This window comes from Hippopotamus amphibius, chromosome 8 (assembly GCF_030028045.1).
Source record: "Hippopotamus amphibius kiboko isolate mHipAmp2 chromosome 8, mHipAmp2.hap2, whole genome shotgun sequence".
In the NCBI taxonomy this organism is placed as follows: Eukaryota; Metazoa; Chordata; class Mammalia; order Artiodactyla; family Hippopotamidae; genus Hippopotamus; species Hippopotamus amphibius.
Window position 1 is genome coordinate 147253784 of NC_080193.1, and position 18524 is coordinate 147272307.

Genomic DNA, 18524 nt, shown 5'->3' on the forward strand with positions numbered 1-18524 from the left:
GTCTCCTGCCGTGAGTCGTGGTGTCGTGGACGCCCACGCTGTGATCATCCCTGGAGCGGACCGCGTGTGTTCCAGGCGCTTTTCTGTACGTGTGTTACGCTCCTATAAAATAAAAGTTAAGAAGCAGCAGCCACACAGCACTGGGTCCTGGTCCCCGCAGGGTCTCCTTCCCTCGATGGCTTCTGGGTCCCCGGACGGAACCCTCGGGCCTGTTCCGCACAGGCTGTGGCGGTCGGCTCAGGGTGGGAGGGGGCGGGGGTCCAACGCCACTCCCCTGGGAAGAGGAAAGCCCCCTGAGCCGTGGTTGGCAAGCCCCGCCCCGCCCGCCTGCCGCCCCCCAGGGTCCTGGGAGCGGAGGGGGCCACCCAGTGCTTTCCTGGGCTCTGCGCACCGTTCCTCTAGAAGAGTCACATCCTCAATGCCATTTCACTTTAAGAAATGCCAGCTGTGCTCTAGGTCAGAACACCGTCCCAGCACTTGTATCACAACCTGGATTTCCATCTTAAAGGCCACAGGGTCCAGTTCTAAGGGGCAGGGTGTTGGGCCGTGTGGCTCCCAGGCAGCCGGGGGCGTGACAGTGGGTAGCTGGGTCGGGCCACCTTGTCCCTCCCCTCCACGCAGAGCTGGCCCCAGGGCCCTGGGGGTGGGGGTTGTCTGCAGAGCCCGGGGGTCTGAGACTTGGGTCCCTGGGCCGGATGAGAGTTTGGGAAGGCCTGCCCTTTGGGGAGGGGTGAGAGGACGCAATCCTTCCCATAGGACCCTCTGTCCAGCTGGGCCAGGGGACTCTGGAGATTGTGCCCTCAGGCCTGGCCTCGGGGTGCGTGGGGAAGGCTGTGGAGCGGGGTGGGAGGGGTCTCCCACCGACAGGGTGGCCTGGGATGTGGAGGAGGAGGGGGCTTCACGTCAGCACCAGGGCAGCACGTCCCAGCCGCACACCTGCTCACGGGGACCCCACACGACATGAGAACCCCAGAAAGATCCACCCTACACGGAAGGCCAAACCTGCACAGGACCCCCGCCAGCCTGAGAGGAGCCTCACCAGACACCACGAGGCCAGGCCACAGGTGCCCTCTGCACTCATCTCACCCTTAGGACAGGATCCACCCTCCCACCCTCAGCGGTCTGTCTACACTGGGCGAGACCCTCACGTAAGAGCAGGACTGACCTCCTTGGTTTCCTTGTCTACACTGTGGCGTGACCACCTAGCTGGGTGGTGTCCGTGGTGGGTTGGGGCTCTGATTTAAAGGGAAGCTGCCGTTGCTGCACTGGGGTCACCACGGGACCGTGGGGGGCTCCTTCTGCCCCGACCTGTTGAGGGCCCTCCTGCCTCCGGCTCTCTGGCTCTGCCTGGAAATTGCTGCGTGGAGGCTGTGGTGTCCACAGAGGAGTCACCTCTGTTCCTGGCTCCAGCGTGACCTCCGTGGGTGCAGGTCTCTCCCACCCCCACCTCTGCCCAACTGCACTGTCACCTGCCTGGTTTCCAACGTCTAGATAAACAGGTATTTCCCAGATGCGATGCTCTGCCTGGGTGGCTTAGACTGGAGCTGCAACAGTGGAGAATTTCAGTGCTGGGCCCTGCTCCTGTGGACGCCACACAGGAGTTCAACCCAGGAGCCTGAGCACACGGGCTCAGTCACCCTTGGTCCTGGGGTAGGTTTGGGGAATCTGCCCCCAGCCACCTGCAGCACCGCCCAACCCCCTCCCTCCAGTGTGGGTGGGGGGCTGCACCAGCTCCTGGCTTCTGGGACCTCCTGGTGGTCCGCCGGGCCACCCCAGGCCGACAGTAACCTGCCCCTCCCCCAACACCACTGGCCAGTGCTGTTTGGCGGGCGGTCCTGGGCCTGGTGGATTCACTGTGCCCCCCCAGACCCTGCTGGCCACACACCTCGACCTCGTCTCTGTCCGTTGCATCCCCCGCCGGGCACCCTCGCAGTGTGGCCCCTCCGGGTCTTCAGCACCCCTCGCCCTAGGAACCCGCGAAGAGGGTGTCCCCTCAGGTGTGAGCACACACGAGGACCTCAGTAGGGTCCACGCCAGCTGGAAGCAGAAGATGTGGGGAGCACTAGGGTCCTCCAAACAGGGAGTGGGGAGAGGGCGGCAGCACGGATGGCACGCGGGGAGGGATGCAGCCCCCTCTGAGCTCCTCCGGGTCCGGGGGTCCTCAGCAGGCACGCGCAGCCCCCTTCCCAACTCCCAACTCCCAACTGCGCCCCATGAGTCCCAGCCTCGCCCGGCCCGGCCCTTCCCGGTCCGGCCCCGCCCCCCCGCCCCCCCCCAACAGCGCCCCCGCCCTTCCAGCCCCGCCCCTCCCCAACCCCTCCTCTCTCCCAGCCCCGCCTCTTCCCAGGCCCCGCCCCGCTCTCCCAGCCCCGCCCCCGCCCCGCTCTCCCAGCACCGCCCCTCCGCCGGCCCCGCCCGGCCTTCCGAGTTGTCCTGCGGCGCCCCCGCGTGGCGGCGGGCGGGGAGCGCAGCCCTGCGAGGGGGCCCCGGGGAGGCTCCTGAAGACCTGACGAGCTCCCCCGCCGTCAGCGCCACTAGCGGCCGTTTTCACACGCGGTTAAGTTTCATGTCCTCGCGCAACAACCAGGGCCGTGAGCCGAAGCGTCAGGGGCGTCAGGGGCGCGGGGGACGCGAGGGGCGCGCGGCCAGGGCGGCGTCCGGCGCGGACACGGGCTCCGAAGGCGGGGCGACCGGGACTGGGCTCGGGGGGGCCGGGAGCGCGCAGCCCGGGGCGGGAAGGGCGGGGGGCCCCGAGTCGCGGGGAGGCTGGGCGCGGGCAGGAGGCCCCGAGGCGGGGACCCCCGCAGGCAGCAGGCGGGCGGCTGGGCCGCCCCACCGTCCATCGCCTGGTCCGTTGGTGGAAGGAGGAGAAAATGCGTATTTTACGGCAGGAGGACAAGGATGCCACAGAAAACCCTTCCCTGGCCCGTCGGGCCCCACCCCCTTCAGCGCCGCCGTGCGGCCGCCCCCCCAGGCCCCGGGGGCAGCCCGTCCTTCCTACCCCGGGGGGGGCTCTGCGCCCTTGCGTCCCCTGCCCCCCCCCGGGCCCCTGCCCCCCGAGCCCCTGCGCCCCTGCTCCCCGGGCCCCTGCCCCCCGAGTCCCTGAGCCCCTGCTCCCCCGGCCCCTGCGCCCCTGCCCTCCCAGCCCCTGCATCCCCGGCCTCCCGGGCCCCTGCCCCCCGAGTCCCTGTGCCCCTGCTCCCCGGGCCCCCGCAGAGCCGGCCGCACGCCGCTGGACGCGTGACCGTCTCCGGAGCGCACGTGGCTGTGGGCCGGCCTCTCGCTGGCGGGGCCGTGTCTGGAAGACCGTCTGCGCTCATCAGCCCCAGGCGGGCGGGAATACCATTTTCTGTTTCTCTCTTGGATTGACTGTGATTAACTGAGAATCAGGAAACACACGTGCTCCGCGGTCCAGCTGTCCTTGGCCGCCGGGCACCGCCTTCTGGAAGGCTCTGCAGCTCCAGTCGGGAGGGGCTGGAGCGCGCCCCCCGCACGGCCTCGGGTGGGCTGCGCGGGACGCAGGGCCACGCTGCTCGCTCCTCCTGAAACAGGGCCCCAGGCGCTGGGGCGCGGGCTTTCTCCCCGGAGGGGCCACGGCTCCCGGGGGCCTCGCGGGAGCCGCACCCTTAGGGTGTGCGATGTGACCCACCCCGTCCATTCTCCTTGTGAAAGCAGCGCGGAAAGCCTGGACTCCCAGGAGAGGAGGGCTCAGCACGGCTCCTGCAACCTGCTCCCGGAGGCGCTGGGGCGTCTGCTGTGGCTTCTTCTCTGAGTCATCCAGCGGGACGGTTCTCTCCAGATGATACAAAGTGGGATCTGGGGTGTCGTCTTTAGCTTTTTTTTAAGAGCTTTTATTGAGATATAATTGACACAATAAACTGCGTGTATTTAAAGTGTACAATTTGATATATTTTCTTCTTGTTAGTAATGTATATATGACAATCCCAACCTCCTCACTCATCCCCCCCAACCCCCCCTCCCTGGGGATAGTCTTTACCAGTCAAGATGCTGACATCTCTTGGAAATATTGGGGGTTCAGTCCCAGACACTGCAGTAAAGTGAGTCAGGAACTTTTTGGTTTCCCTGTGCGTGTGAAAGGCATGTATACACCATACTGTAGTCTGTGAGGTGTGCGATAGCATTGTGTCTGCAAAACAATGTGCATACCTTAATTAAAACAGACTTTATTGCTGAAAAATGCTAACCAACGTCTGCGCCTCATCTTTTTTGCTGCTGGAGGGCCCTGCCTCATGGACGTTGCTGGCTGCTGACTGATCAGGGTGGCAGTTGCTAAAGGCCGGGGTGGCAGTTTCTTAAAATCAGATGACAGTGACGTTTGCCTCATTGATGAACGCCTCCTTTTATGAGAGATTTCTCTGCAGCCTGCAGTGCTGTTTGTAGTCTTTTACCCGTGGTAGAACTTCTTCCAAAATTGGAGTCAGTCTTCTCAAACCCTGCTGCTACTTTATCAACTCAGTTTATTTAATATTGTAAATCCTCTGTTGTCATTTCAGCAGTCTTCACAGCATCTTCACCAGGAGCTGATCCATATCAAGGAACCCCTGTCTTTGCTCGCCCATAAGAAGCACCTCCTCTTTCCTTAAAATTTTATCCTGAGATTGCAGCAGTTCAGTCACATCTGCAGGCCCCACCTCTAGTTCTAGTTTTTCTGTTTCCACCACATCTGTAGTTCCTTCCTTCCCTGAGGCCCGAAACCCCTCAAAGTCATCCTTGAGGGCCGGAATCACTTTCTTCCAACTCCTGTTAACATTGGTATTGGGACCTTGTCCCATGAATCACACATGTCCTCAATGGCATCTAGAATGGTGAGCCCTTTTCAGAGGGTTTTCAGTCGACTCTGCCCAGATCCTTCAGAGGAGTCGCTGTCCTATGGGAGCTACGTCCTTACAAAATGCATTTCTGAAAAAATGGGACTCGAAAGTTGAAATGGCTCCTGAATCCATGGGTTGCAGGATGTCGTGTGAGCAGGCGTGAAAACAACATCCATCTCATTGTTCATCAGAGCCTTTGGTGACCAGGTGCATTGCCAACGAGCAGCAATATTTTGAAAGGAATCTTTTTTTCTGAGCAGTACACGGTTTAAAATATTTAGTCAACCCTGTTGTCAACAGTTGCCCTGTCATCCGGGCTTTGTTAGTCCATTTATAGACTAAACACAGTAGATTTAGCATAATTCTTAGGGGCCCTAGGATTTCCAGATGGTATATGAGCACTGGCTTCAGCTTAAAGTCACCGGGTGCATTAGTCCCTAACAAAGGTCAGCCTGACCTTGGAAGCTTCAAAGCCAGGCACCAACTTCTCCTCTCATGCTATGTAAGTCCTAGACGGCATCTTCTTCCAGGAGAAGGCTGTCTCGTCTCCACTGAAAAGCCGTTTCGTGCTGCCACCTGCGTGAGTGACGGGAGCTGGATGCTCTGGACAGCTTGCTGCAGCTTCTCCATTGGCCCCTGCTGCCTCGCCCTGCACTTTGATGTTGCAGAAATGCCTTCTTTCCTTCAACCTCACGGACAAACCTCTGCCAGCTTCAGACGTTCCTTCTGCAGCTTCCGCACCTCTCTCAGCCTTCACAGAATTCGAGAGAGTTAGGGCCTGGCTCTGGGTGAGGCTTTGATTAAGGGAAGGTTGTGGCTGGTTTGATCCTCTAGTCAGACCACTCAGACTTTCTCCAAATCAGCAGTAAGGCTGTTTCACTTTCTTATCATTTGTGTGAAGCAGCACTTTTAATTTCCTTCATGGACCCTCCCTCTGCATCCACAACTTGGCTGCCTGTGTGGAGCGAGAGGCCCAGCTTTTGCTGTACCCCGGCTTTCGACCTGCCTTCCTCACTAAGTGTCATCATTTCTAGGTTTTGATTTAAAGTGAGAGACATGCAACTCTCCCTTTCATTTGAACACTTGGAGGTCATGGTAGGGTGATTAATTGGCCTGACTTCAATATCGCTGTGTCTCAGGGAGTGAGGGGTCCGAGGAGAGGGAGGGAGGTAGGGGGTGGCCGTCCGTGAGCAGTCAGAACACACACATTTGTGGATTGTTTGCCTCTTATATGGGCGCGGTTTGCGTTTAAATTATGTTCCTATTATTGTTGCAGAAAACTGATCCCACGAGAAACCAAGCACCACGCTCAGAGAGTTGGAGAACTCAGGTTTATTACGCCAGCAGACCCATATGAGCTAACGCTCCAAAATTCTGGGCCCCGTTTCAGGGGAGCCTTCTCCTTATATAGGTTAAAACATACAGCTATAATTGGTACAAACTGATTGGTTACAAAATTACTATAGGTCACGGGCAGTTACAGAGCACGGGGGTTGCTGTGGGCCACACGCATAAGGGGAGGGCTTCTAACAAACTTGCAGGAGCGGGACATTCCACTCTCATCAGGACTAAGGTCGCAACTGGCATTCTCATATCGGGTACGGGTTGAAGTTAATGATCACATGACAAGTCTATGAGCAAAGGGTCTCAAACAAAGGCTTGGGGTGCGTGCCTGGGAATGAGGCAGTCTTCCCTTATCCGATCACTCTAGTAACATTTTACTGTGTAACTGAGAGTGGCGAGCAGGCCTTTGCTTGATAGAGGAGAGTAAGCAATTACAAGCATGGAAGTTTCAGTTTCCTCATCATCATAGCTGTTCCATAGAAGACCACGATCACAGACCCACATAAGTGTAGCAAGAGTGAAACAGATCAGAGTATTGCAAGAACTACCGACGTGTGACACGGGGACACGAAGTGAGCGGAGGCTGTGGGAAAAATGGCCCCGACAGACTAGCTGGAGGCAGGGGCACCACAAGCCCTCACTTCCTAAAAAGCACAGCATCTGCGAGGACAACTCAACGAAGCCTGCCCGCAATGCATTCACCAAACAGCCGAGGCCCGGCCGCCTGGCTCCGCTGGGGTTTCCACCTCCGGTCACAGCGCAGGCCCCGGGCGGCAGGGGACACGTGGAGGAGGGCACGTGCTTCCTTCACACACAAGAAAACCATGACCGTGACACATGCTTATAGCAGAAAAGGAGGAAAACAGGGAAGCAGATGGGCGAGGAAAGAGCCACTTCCCTGCGGTCCTGCAGCGGCCCCCGCGCATCGCAGGCTGGGGTGGGGGTGGTGGGGACACTGGGGGCGGCTGCGAAGGGTGGGGCTCGTTTCCGTCCTGGGTGCTGCCCTCTGTGCAGGACTTGGGGTCCGGCTCCCCGGGGACTCCTCCCTCTGTCAGGCTCCTTGTGGGGGGAACAGGGGTCCTTGGGCCCACGGCTGGAGCTCCGAAGGACACCCCGACGGCAGCAGGGTCCACGGGCGTCGGGCAGACACGCTGAGTGGCCCCGGTCAGCGCCAGGCCCCACCACTGTCCCCACCCTGGGGTCCAGGTGGACGGGCTGCCACCCAGCCTGAGGCCACGGCCGAGTCCTTCTGCCCCGAGGGGGCCTGCGAGGCTGAGGGCAGGCCTGGCCTCGGCGCGGGCCGCCCAGGTGTGCGGGGAGGGGAGGCGGTGGGGACCCCGTGTTCTCCGTGCTCCGGCCACTGTCGCCGGAGGTGCGCCCCAACCCTCCCTCCCTTGGGGGCCCCCGCCGGCCGCTGTCCCACCCCCAGCACGTGTCCTGCCCCAGCAGCCGCGACCTCGGCCGCCGGCCGCAGGGCCCTGCAGGGTGACGCCGCCCCCGGGGCAGGAGGGCGGGGGGCCGGGGGCGGCCTGAGCGGAGACCCTGAGGGTCGGGGGGCACCCCGCGGGCGGACCCCCGGGAGAGGCCCCCACCCCACGCGGCCGCGCGTGCCAGGAGCTTCGGGCCCCGGGTCGGGCGGCCAGCAGGGGGCGCCCTCGGCCCCACGCTGTGCGTTTTCCCCGCGGGTGGGCGTGGGGGTGGGGGAGGGGCGGGGAGGGGGGAAGGATGGGGGAGGGGGAGGGGTTGGCGGAGCCGCGCACCCGTCCTCAGGCTGAGACCACCCGCCTGCACCGCCGCCGTGCGTGTCCGGGACGCTGGGACCCGCGGTTCTCGCCTCCGCCTGGTTGGGACCCCCCCCCCCCCCGGCCACCTCCGGGCTCACCCGAGGGTCTGCGCGTCGGCGTGGCGCGGGTGGGGGTGGGGAGACTGGGCAGCGACTTCGGGCCTCCGGTGGGAAAGGCCGGAGCCTCCCCCGCCCGGCCCTGGAGGCTGAGGGCTGCCGTCCGGACCCCGGTCCCCCGCCCCGCGCTGCCCTCCCCGCCCCGGAGCCTCTCTCCGCGGCCGCCAGGGCTTCCCGGGGCGGGCGGCCTGAGGCCCTCTGCCTCCGCGAAGTTTCATTTAGATTTGAAAGGAGCCCGGTCCAGCCAACGCGGGGCGCAGCCTAAGCTGGAGCCGTTCTCTGCCCATCGCCCCCTCCCCCGCGCTGGCGCGCCTGGCCGCTCAGCATCCTCCCAGCCTTGCTCTCGCGTTCTCTTCGCTGCCAGGATGATTCCTGGTCTGCCTTCTGGCTCACCTGCCCTTTTTCAGCGTCTGAGCCCATCCGTGAAGTTCTCCTTTCAGACGCAGCGCTGTGTCCTTGGTGAACTTCCGCTGCCCTGGGCGCTGCTGGAGGCCCCGGTCCCTCTCCTGCGGGCCCCTGGGGCGCCCCGAGGCTGTGTCTGTCCACTCGTCTTTCTTTCCTCGAGTACGGCCACCTCGTCTGCGTCTTTCCTTCTTTGCACTCTGCCTTTTTTGGTCTAAGTATCACGTGGGACCTTGAGAGCACACGAGTGTAACCTGCGTGACGTCCACCCGGGTGGCGGCCAGGTTTGGGGACAGGAATTGACTTCCTTCAGGGGCTTGAGTTTTGCCCTGATGGGTGAGAAGGCTGGTCTGCTGCTTCTGGCTGCATTTTAGTTCCATTTTGTCCCCCTGAGGCCCTCACTCCAGGGCGTGGGTCTTATGCGCAAGGCCTGGCCTTCTGGGGTCTCTGCCGAGGCCCGTGACGCCCAGAGGACCCCCTCAGACTGGGCAGGGACACAGCTTCTCCGGTCTCCACTCTTTGCTGCACCCCCGGAAGGTGGCCCCCAGCCAGGATGCTCAGGGTCCCCGGGCTCTGGTGCTGGTCTCAGGGAGGTCACGGTTCCCCGGGCCCCGCCTCCCAGGGGAGGGGCAGCCTCCCCAGGCAGAGACTTGGCCGCTTGGCTGCGGCTCACCGTGGGCTCTGCCTGCCGGCCTGCGTTTGTCCAGTTTTATAGCCATTGTGGTAGGAGGGCAGGTTCGGTCCCGGTCAGTCTGCCAAGGCCAGAGGTGGAAGTCTCCCGCCCTCCTAGCAACCCGAGAGCACCCAGGTCGGCGATGGCGCAGGGCAAACACGTCTGTCCTAAGTGCTAGACGGTCACAGCCAGCAGCTCTCAGGGCGCCGACCACAGAGTCAAACTTGGAATCGCTGTAACCTTGGCAGAAGCGGAGTCCGCAGGGGGCGCGAGGACAAGGTCTTCCAGTGGGCATGCCGCCTGCTCGGGCCACTTGGATCCCTGGTGAGGACCCCCGGAGGGAGGCACGCAGACCACCCTCAGTGGTCCCTGTCCCCCAGCGCGTTGGCCTCGGGAGGACCTGGGCGCTCAGTGCCATTCACGGGGGCCTCCTGGGAGACACCCTGCTTTCCTAGGCCTCCTTCTGAGTGTGTCTTTCAAAGTTGCAGCCGTGAGCAGCCCAGCCTGGGTGTCATCAGGAAACCATGCACCTGGGCTCGAGGCACTCGAGGAGCTCAGGGCCGCAGGTGGGGGTACTCGGGGCGGCCGGGCTGGGAGTCCGTGCAGGGCTGCGGCTGGGGGTGGATCGCATGGGCTGGTGTTGGATGACTAGACCCTCCGAGAGGCTGATAAACCCACACGCGGGGGGATAAGAGGAGTCGAGCCTTCCCGGGAGACCGACCGTCCAGTGACCACGGGGGCCCTGGCCCAGGGCCGCTGTCCCTTGATACAGCAGCTCTGCGCTCTGCCTTCTGGTCCACAGGCGGGGCTGCCCGGGCGCGAGCTCCTACGCTCGGGGCCCCCTCGAGGCCCGTCCCAGACGGCACCTGGACCAGCGCGTGACCTCGGGTCGGGTCCCCCCACCTGAGAAGGGTCCTGACGGGGAGGACAGGGCTCTGCTCTGGGGTCCGCGAGCAGGGAGGCGCCCATGTCTTCACACAGACGTCCCCTCGCCTGGCTTTCGGAGCCCCAAGCCCCACATCGCCCCTTCATCCTGATGAATGTCAGCCTTCCGTTTTCTGCCGGGTCACCTGTCCTCAGGTCTCACGGTGACTGGGGGGATTGGGGTAGGAGAGGGGGGTCTGCGCAGGGCGGTGAGGAGTCCCCTGGGCTCGTGCTGCGGGAGGCCGTCGGGCTGCTTCCGCGGGTGGGTGCGCCGGAGGCCTGGTGCCCGCCCGGAGGGCCTCTGCACCGGCTGGGGAAACGGCCTGCTGTGTTTTCTCCGCTCTGAGCACAAGAATAATTGCTTTTGTTTATGTATTTTCTGAAAGGTGCTTCTAATTCGATGGCCCCTGAGGGATGTGCTGTGCCTGCGTGTGACACACGGCCGTCCCGGCCCACAGATGCGCCTGCAGGGGGAGGGCTCCAGGAGCCGGAATCAGACCAGCGCCGCCTCCTCCCCCCACATCCTCAGAGTGCAGACCTGTGGGGACGCGCCCCTCGGCTCCCCGCCCAGACGACCCCCGGCACTGTCCCCGCCCCCCGCATCACGCCTGGGCCTGCGAGTCCACCCCCGCTGCTCCTCAAGGCCTTCTTTCAAGCCTTGCAGCCGCACTACTGAAATTCTCTCCTGGTCTTTCCCAGCCCGTGTGTTCTAACCAGTCTCCCTGCCTGAGGGGGCACAGTGACGTGCACTGGTCGGTACAGTGTAGTTTCTGTAACAAGTCACCACAAACTGACCGGCTTAAAACAGCTCAAATTCGTTTCCTCACGTCCCTGGAGCGAGTCTCCTGTCTACAGGGAGGAAGGAGCTGCTTTCACGGGGCTGAAATCAATGTGTCCTCAGGGCCAGTTCCTTCTGGAGGCCACAGGGAGAATCTGCCTTTTCCAGATCTCGGAGGCCGCCGTGACCCTTGCCCGGGGTCCCTCCCATCTCCGTGTCTCCCCTCTCTCTTCGCTGCCTCTCACCTTCCTGCCTCCATCCTCTCCCCCCAGCTTTACTGAGATATAATCGACATATAACACTGTGTACGTTTAAGGTGATTTGATGCAGAGTGATTCCACAGTAAGGTTCCTTAGCAGCCCCATGACCTCACGTGGGTACCATGTTTTTTGTTTTTGTTTTCGTGTGTGTGGTGATGACGTGTAAGGTCTGCTCTCTTAGCAGCTTTCAAGGAGACAGTACAGTCCTGTCAACTAGTCTCCAGGCTGTGCCTTCCCTCCCAGAGCCTGTTAATCCTAGAACTGGACGCGTGGACCCCGTGACCAGTGTCTCCCCTCCCCCTCCCCACAGCCCCTGGTAACCACCACTCTGCTCCCTGTTTCTACCATTTTCTCCTCAATTCCACAGGTAAGTGAGATCACACGGTACGTGACTTACTCTGTCTGGCTTGTGTCACTTAGTGTAACGTCCTCAAGGTCACAAAGGGCAGGATTTCCTTCTCGCGGCTGAACGATGGTGTACGCATGTATTTATACCACATCTTCCACATCCATTCACCTGTGTACAGACACTTCGATTGTTTCCCTTATGGTAAACGACACTGCCGTGAACACGGGGCGCAGCCGTCCCTCTGAGATGGTGAGCCGCCTCCCTCTCGTGAGGATCCCTGTTATGGCACTGGGGCAGCCGCCCATCTCAAGAGCCCCCCCACGTAAGCACATCCGAGGGGTCGCTCTGCGTGAGGGGCACACACTCACAGCTTGCGGGTTAGGACGTGGCTGTCGGGGGAGCTCTGTCCTGCCGACCACAGCACGCATCAGATGGCCCCAAACCGTGGGCATCTCACAAAACATGGTTCTGCACACAGTCTCTGCTGCCCCAGGTTGAGAAAAGTCTGTCTATAGCTGCGGGCTTCACGCCAGACAGGGTTGAAATCCATCGCGCTCACACCGGCCTTCTCTCCAGCAGCCGAGGAGGGACGCAGTGACCCCTGGGCTGCACCCCCAGCGCCGTCAAGCACTGCTCCCTGGGTGGCGCCCGTGTAGGGCGGCCCCTCCCCCATCGTCCCTCTCAGACTGCCGCCCTGGGTCGGACCTTGCCATCTGCAGGCGTGTAAAGCCTGGCCCCTCGCTCACCTGGACACAACGGCAGCTGTCCCTCGGGGACGGACCACAGCCTCACGCCTCCCCCACCCAGTCCTGCTGACCTCCTGTTGTCCAGGGCCCCCTGGCAAGCGGCCTGCATCCCCCTCTGACAGGCCCCCCATCCCACAGCCCTGGCCCCCTGGACTGGCAGTGAGGACCCACCCCTGGTGGCATTTCCATCCCAGGACCAGGGGACCCCCCGAGTGCTTGCCATGTGCTGGGGTCCGGGAAGCCAGTGCTGGTGGGCGCAGACCAGGTGAGGGAGGGACAGTAGGGCTGGTGGCTGATGTGGGGACAGTGATGGCTGGAGAGGGGCAGCGAGAGGCTGAATGAGGTGCCGTCAGTCAAAGGCCGCGAGTGAAGCTGGAAGGACCCTCCCCTCCTCCAGCCTGAGCAGAGGAGCCCGAGGCCCGCTCAGCCGTCGCAGGCGCGCCTGCCCAGGTCAGGGTCTGGCCGGGAGGGGAGGGACAGTGGGCCCCGGTGGGCAGTGCGCGAGACCGGGGACCCCAGAACCCTGGGTGGGGTAAGCCCCCCCCCCCGCCCCCATCGGAGCCCAGCACTCACCCTCCCTGGGGGAAGCGTGTCCCTTCAGACGGGAGGTGCCCCTTCCTCCGGCCAGCAGCGGGGGAGGGGGGTGCACCTGCTGCTTCGTTTTAAACCTTTTCTATTGGGATGAAATTCACATTCAGTAAAGTGCACGGTCCCAGGGCCGAGCTTGATGCGCCGTGAGGGCCACGTGTCGTGTGACCTCCACCCGAACGAGACTGGAGCCTCTCCAGCCCCACGTGGCCTCTGAGCTGCTTGGAGTTGATTCCCTGCCCGGAGGGGACCAGGGTCCCCCTTTCACCACGACTCACTCTGCTCTCTGGGATGTCACCAGATGTGACTTGCAGGAGGGGTGAGTTTTTATCACACACGTGCCGTTTTTGAGGTTTCCCTGTGTTGGTACAGGTATGGATGGTTTGTTACTTTTTATTTCTATTATTTTACTACTGCAGGACCCACGATTTGTTTATTCACTTTCTGTTCTGGGGCAGCTCTGGTGCACACAAGCTTAGGATCTTTTGTTGTTCCGGAAAGCAGGGGAAGTTTCAAGGATTATTGGAGTTCTGTTGAAAAGACAAGCCGATTTGAAAAGTGTCCACTGGTCACATCTGTGACAATTTGAGCATCGAAAAGAGTGATCGATGCTCAGAGTTGACTGCCTGCATCCCGTCTACGTAAATCCATGAACCCGTGGTGAGGTGCAAACAAGAGAAACCCCGAGGAAAGGACCCAAGGCAGATGCTAAACCAGCTTTTTATTTTGAATATTGGTGGCAGGTGGAAAATGAAACACTATCCTGCTTTCTGCTCCTCCTAGAGTCAGTCTAAGGAAATCACTCCAGTCACGAGGAAGAACCCACTTGAAAGAGGGATATTGTCTAATGAACGTGGCAGGGGCAACAGATGAGGAAGCCACCCTTGTCGGCCTTCAGAAGTGACCGGTTGGACAAGATGGGGATTTGTGATCAGACCACCAGGAGGTGCTGCTGGGCCCTGGGCGCGTCTGGCGTCGGAGGGAGGAGGGGCCATGTGCCTCCCGGAGGAGACTCGGGCTCAGCCGCACGCGGATGGCACCCAGGCGCTGGTCTCTGGGTGGGAGGCGCCCCAGCCCAAGTGTTTAGCTCGAATCCCTTGAGCCCTTGGAGGGAATTTCCATCTCTAGGAGCACAGAGGGGCAGACATATGGCACCGTGAGGAAGGGGCCCCACAGGCCGGGGGCACCGTCCCCAGGATGCTGGTCTCCCCGGGAAGTAGGTCACCTATTCGACGCGCGTCTTGTTCACACAAACCTGCTGTCACAGGAATTTGGGGGCAACTGGGGACATTCAAAAAGCGACTCAGCGTTAGCTGGTGTTAAGGAATCTCTGTATCTCTTTGCTAAGCATAGTAACTTCATTGTGGCTGGGCCGGGAAATGCTCTTACTCTTGGAAGACGTGCGCGAAAGAAAAAGAGACGGTACAAGGCCCGCCCCTCTGAGGATGCCTCCTTGTTTAAGTAGCTCTCTTCTGCCGCTCTGCAGGGAGGACGCTCCTCCGGGGAGCCCGTGGGTGCCCCCACGGGGCCGTGGATCCCGAGGCCGGCCCTGTGCGCGGCACTGCTTTCCCACGATGACAGCCCCCCGTCCCTCACGTGCGGTTCCCGGGGCCAGGTATCTCAGAGCTGGGAGCTCTTCGCGGCTCAGGGGCCGCAGGGCCCGCTCACATCACCCTGGGAGGAGGCTTCCACATGTTTCCCCGGCAGAAACATAAAGATGCTTGACCACGGGTGTCAGGGAATTTCCGGGCTGTGGGCTGTGGTTCTTGCCAGAACCGGGACTGTTCTGAGTCCCACGCGGGCTGAGCCGGGACGCACGGGCAAGGCACAGCACGGTGAGTGGAGGGGAGGACTGGGCGGCCTCACGTGGTTCTGCCGGCCCGTCTCCTAACCTCCTGACCCTGACTTGGTTCTGGAGGACCAGGAGCCGCAGACTCAGGGTCACACTGACTATTGCGAGCGCGGGGTCCATACAGGCCAGGTCAGGATGTTCCTGTAAACCTCCAACAAGGCAGATGTTATTCTCTGTCCTGCAAACTTTTATCTCTATCTGAATGAAAATTGTGATTCTCAAGGCCAGAACCTTGACAATAGGCTACCCTGTATATTTCAGGATACAGGCAACATTCTTTTAGTGATTAACTTGTAGCAAAAGCAACAGAATATAAAAGTTAAAGAAACAGATCCCATATGGGGTCAGACTCGCCCTTCCCTGTTACACAGTCTGGAGACATGACGTGAGCTGGACGCCAGCCCCACACGGGCGCTCGTGCACGAGGGGCCGCCGTGGCCACTGCTGGGCACACGGGCAGGCTGTGCAGAGCGGGCACAGGCTCCGGCTGGAGTCCGGGCCTCATCGGTAGATGAGACGGACCAGGTCCTCCCGCTGCGGCCCAGCCTCCTGCCCATTTGGAGGGGGCACAGCCCCAGCTGGGGGCAGGGGGGCGGGGGATGAGTGACCCCGAAGCACTGAATCCCGGCTCAAATGGCCTCTGGGGCCTTGGGAGATCTTCCCTCTGCACCGAGTGACATTTCCCACCGGGAGGACTGAGGAGGAAAGTTAGAAACTTACACTCAGCTAAAAACAACTCCATGCTTGTTTTGCTTTTGTGAAATATGCTTGCTGCGCAGAGAAGAACAGAAAAACAGGATGACCTAACAATTCAATGTAACTTTAAGATGTTTTGCTAAAAAATGGAATGTTCTGCACCTGCTCTTATGAGTTCCTGTTTGGAAACGTCCATGCTCTGTAAACATGTGCACGACCCCTATAAAAGTAAAGCTCACCCTGAGCTTGGGGCCCAGAACTTTGGAGGTTAGCTCGCCTGGGGCCGCCGGCTTAACAAACCTCAGTTCTCCAGCCCTCCGCGTGCGGTGCTTGGCTGCTGGAGGGACGGATTTCTGCAACAGGACGAGGCTGCTTAGCCTCCTGAGATGTTCCGGGTCGTGAGTGAGGTGATTAAAGGAATTTGGGGAAAGCACGGGCTTTACACGACTTCATGTCAGCCTGTCCTGAGGCAGAGCTTTTGCACACATTTTGGTCAAAGGCGAATTAAACTGTGTTTAAATTTGCACGTGTCCCTGCAGCCCAGGGGTTTCCCTCGGGGGTTTGCTGCCTGGTGGCAGCGCGGTCCCTGCGCGCACCTTCTACAGACGTGGAGACAGACGTGCACAGGACAGCCACTCGTCTCAGATTTTATTGGGCGCTTGCATCGTGCTGGAGACGCGAAACCGCGAAGAGCTTCGGCGGCCGCGGGGCCGCGGGGGGCGCGGGTCGGGCCTCAGGCGGCGGGCTGCTCTCTGGTGGGGAGGGCGGGGGCGCCTCCCGGCTGCTCCAGCATCTGGCTTCTCCTCTCCAGCTTCCGAGCCCACTCGCCGCGGAGCCTGGGGCGGGCGACCGTGCGGGCTCAGCGGGGACCGGGGCCGGCACCTCGGCCCCCGCGCGAGCTCAGCTGCCCCCTCCCCAGGCCGCGCGCGGTCCCCGAGGGCCCTGCCACCTGGTGCCCGCATGCCAGCCCTCGCCCGCCTCGGAGGGTCGCACTGGGGCTCCTCCCAGAGGGAGAACGCGGGGACCCAGCTTCGTCCCTGCCGGTCACTGCCGGCCGCTCCTGAGGGCTGGCCCCGGCACCCCCACGCTGGCCCCTTGGGTGGTCCCTTCCTGGGAAGGTGACCTGTTGTGACCACGCACGACACACAGGCTCCCCCCGGCCCCGCACCTGCCGCGGGCCACACGTGAGCGTGTGGTTTGGTTTGGAGGGAGGTGGGTGGGGTGGGTGCTCGGCCCAGATCGACCTCCGGGGTTGGCGGGCAAACTGGTAAGAAGTGGCCCCACAGAGGCCGGGCCCGGGGACCCAGGGAGGATGCGCCTCCTAGAGCTGGTGGCGAGGCCGGGCTAGCCGGGCCCGTGCGTTTTGGTCACGTTCCTGACCTCTGCCAGGCCACAGATGGCCGTGGGGACATGGCCCAGGGCTGCTGCTGTCCAGGGGCAGGGGCTGCGAGGCCTCACAACTGCCACGTCTCCCCAGAGAGCGAGAATGCCACTCCTGGTCCGGCCTCCAGCGGCCAGGACCTCGGTGACTAATCGGGCCAGTGCTGACCCTCGGCCCGCTGCTGGGACCTGTCCCTGTGGGCCGAGGACCAAGAGCATCCCAGGGTCTGAGGACACACGGAGGACGGGGACGGAGGCCACGGGGACCCAGGAGGGAGCCTGGGTGGGGAGGGGCTGTTCCTGTGAGGGTTCTGTGCCGGGACCCCTGCCCTGGGAGACCAGGTGGGTGCAGTGACCAGCTCTGGGCGCCGCACCGTGCGGAGAGGAGGCCACAGCCCCCATACCTGCGCCGAGCGGCCAGAAGCCCTGGATGACGGGTTGGGGGTGGGGGCAGCCAGCATGGCAACCAGACCTCTGGCTGCTTGCAAGGTCAGTATCGAGCCTGGTCCCGCATCAGCCACCAGGAATCCTCCTTTCCAACCCAGCTCCCAGGGGCAGCAGCTGCTGGTGCTATTTGGGGACTGAGGCTGTGACCCCTTTGGCCATTTGAGTCCTTGTCTAGGTGCAAATTATGTGCTAATACACCTTCTTAGCTGTCCACGACCAGTTACTCCTGGGTCTGCTCAGGGTCACCTAGGAGACCCTCCAGAACCCACAGACCCCTGGGATCCACCCAGTAAAGAAAGGGGTATCGGCTTTGAATCTGCAGGTCAAGCAAATGTGTGGAAAGGAGTCGGATGGACACGTTGATTTATCCCGCACTTAGTGGCAGCAACTGTTAGAAAAACAGACTAACCCTGGGCGACAACTTCCCACAAGACCCTCAGGAGAGTGGGGATGAAGGGATGGGGTGAAGGAGGGATGGAGGAGAGAGAAGGATGGGGTGATGGAGGGATGAGGGAGAGGGAAGGATGGGGTGATGGAGGGATGGGGGAGAGGGAAGGATGGGGTGATGGAGGGATGGGGGAGAGGGAAGGATGGGGTGAAAGAGGGATGGGGTAACTGGGTGACAGAGGAATGAAGGGATGGGGTGATGGAGGGATGGGGGAGAGGGAAGGATGTGGTAGTGGAAGGATGGGGTGATGGAGGGATGGGGTGAAAGAGGGATGGAGGAGAGAGAAGGATGGGGTGGTGGATGGGGTGAAGGAGGGATGGGGTGAAGGAGGGATGGGGTGATCCTCTCTCCCACTAGTGATTCAGTGATGTGATTCTGAAGCTGAGTTGACTTGGTTGGTGTTCCGTGTTTTGTACCCATTCCTCCTGTCACACTGATCTGGGGGGAGGAAGCAGGTGGTGGAGGAGTCTGCACCCTGAGCGCTGAAGGGCCCTGGCGCAGGTGTGCCTCTGTGCGCCCAGCTCGCTGGCACCGAGCTCACCTGTCCAGGGCGCTCCTGCGGATCCTCGTGTCCTCGTTCTGCAGCTGTTTCGTGTGAAGCTCGATTTTTTTCTCCCAAAACATCTTTAGCACCTCAGCGTCATAGGATACCCTTCTGGAATTCCTCCAGGTGCAGCTTTTACTCATTATCTGGATAAAGGAGAAGGCGCGGGACCCGTCACGTTGTGCTGTGTCGGTGGGAGAGTGGATGCAACCGGCTCGTTAGCAAGAAAGAGGCTGGCCCAGCCCCAGCGTCTCCCGGGCGCCCTGCGCACCGTCCCGCGGAGTCAGACTGCCAGCGCCTCACGGCCGTCTACGACCAGGAGCTCTGCAACAGCTTCCTGGACCAGAGCAAGAAGCACCCG

At 61.7% G+C, this 18524-nt stretch overlaps 2 protein-coding genes across 2 annotated transcripts; one reads left to right on the forward strand and one right to left on the reverse strand.

Moving 5' to 3' along the window:
* Positions 1 to 878: 878 nt before the first annotated feature.
* On the forward strand, positions 879 to 14602 carry LOC130859271 (collagen alpha-1(I) chain-like). Its single transcript, XM_057746529.1, has 14 exons — positions 879 to 1148; positions 1868 to 2052; positions 2368 to 2849; positions 2975 to 3329; positions 7252 to 7861; positions 7947 to 8126; positions 8484 to 8612; positions 9954 to 10039; positions 10262 to 10337; positions 10534 to 10695; positions 11424 to 11480; positions 12606 to 12740; positions 14283 to 14411; positions 14570 to 14602. Exons 1-14 carry the CDS (start codon positions 879 to 881, stop codon positions 14600 to 14602), a joined length of 2889 nt encoding a protein of 962 aa, XP_057602512.1.
* Positions 14603 to 15149: 547 nt separating this feature from the next.
* Positions 15150 to 18306, reverse strand: FAM240C (family with sequence similarity 240 member C). The gene is given in 4 exon segments (XM_057746531.1): positions 15150 to 15226; positions 16022 to 16131; positions 16133 to 16180; positions 18161 to 18306. Coding segments are annotated over 4 exon segments (381 nt in total).
* Between the last annotated feature and the right edge of the window lie 218 nt (positions 18307 to 18524).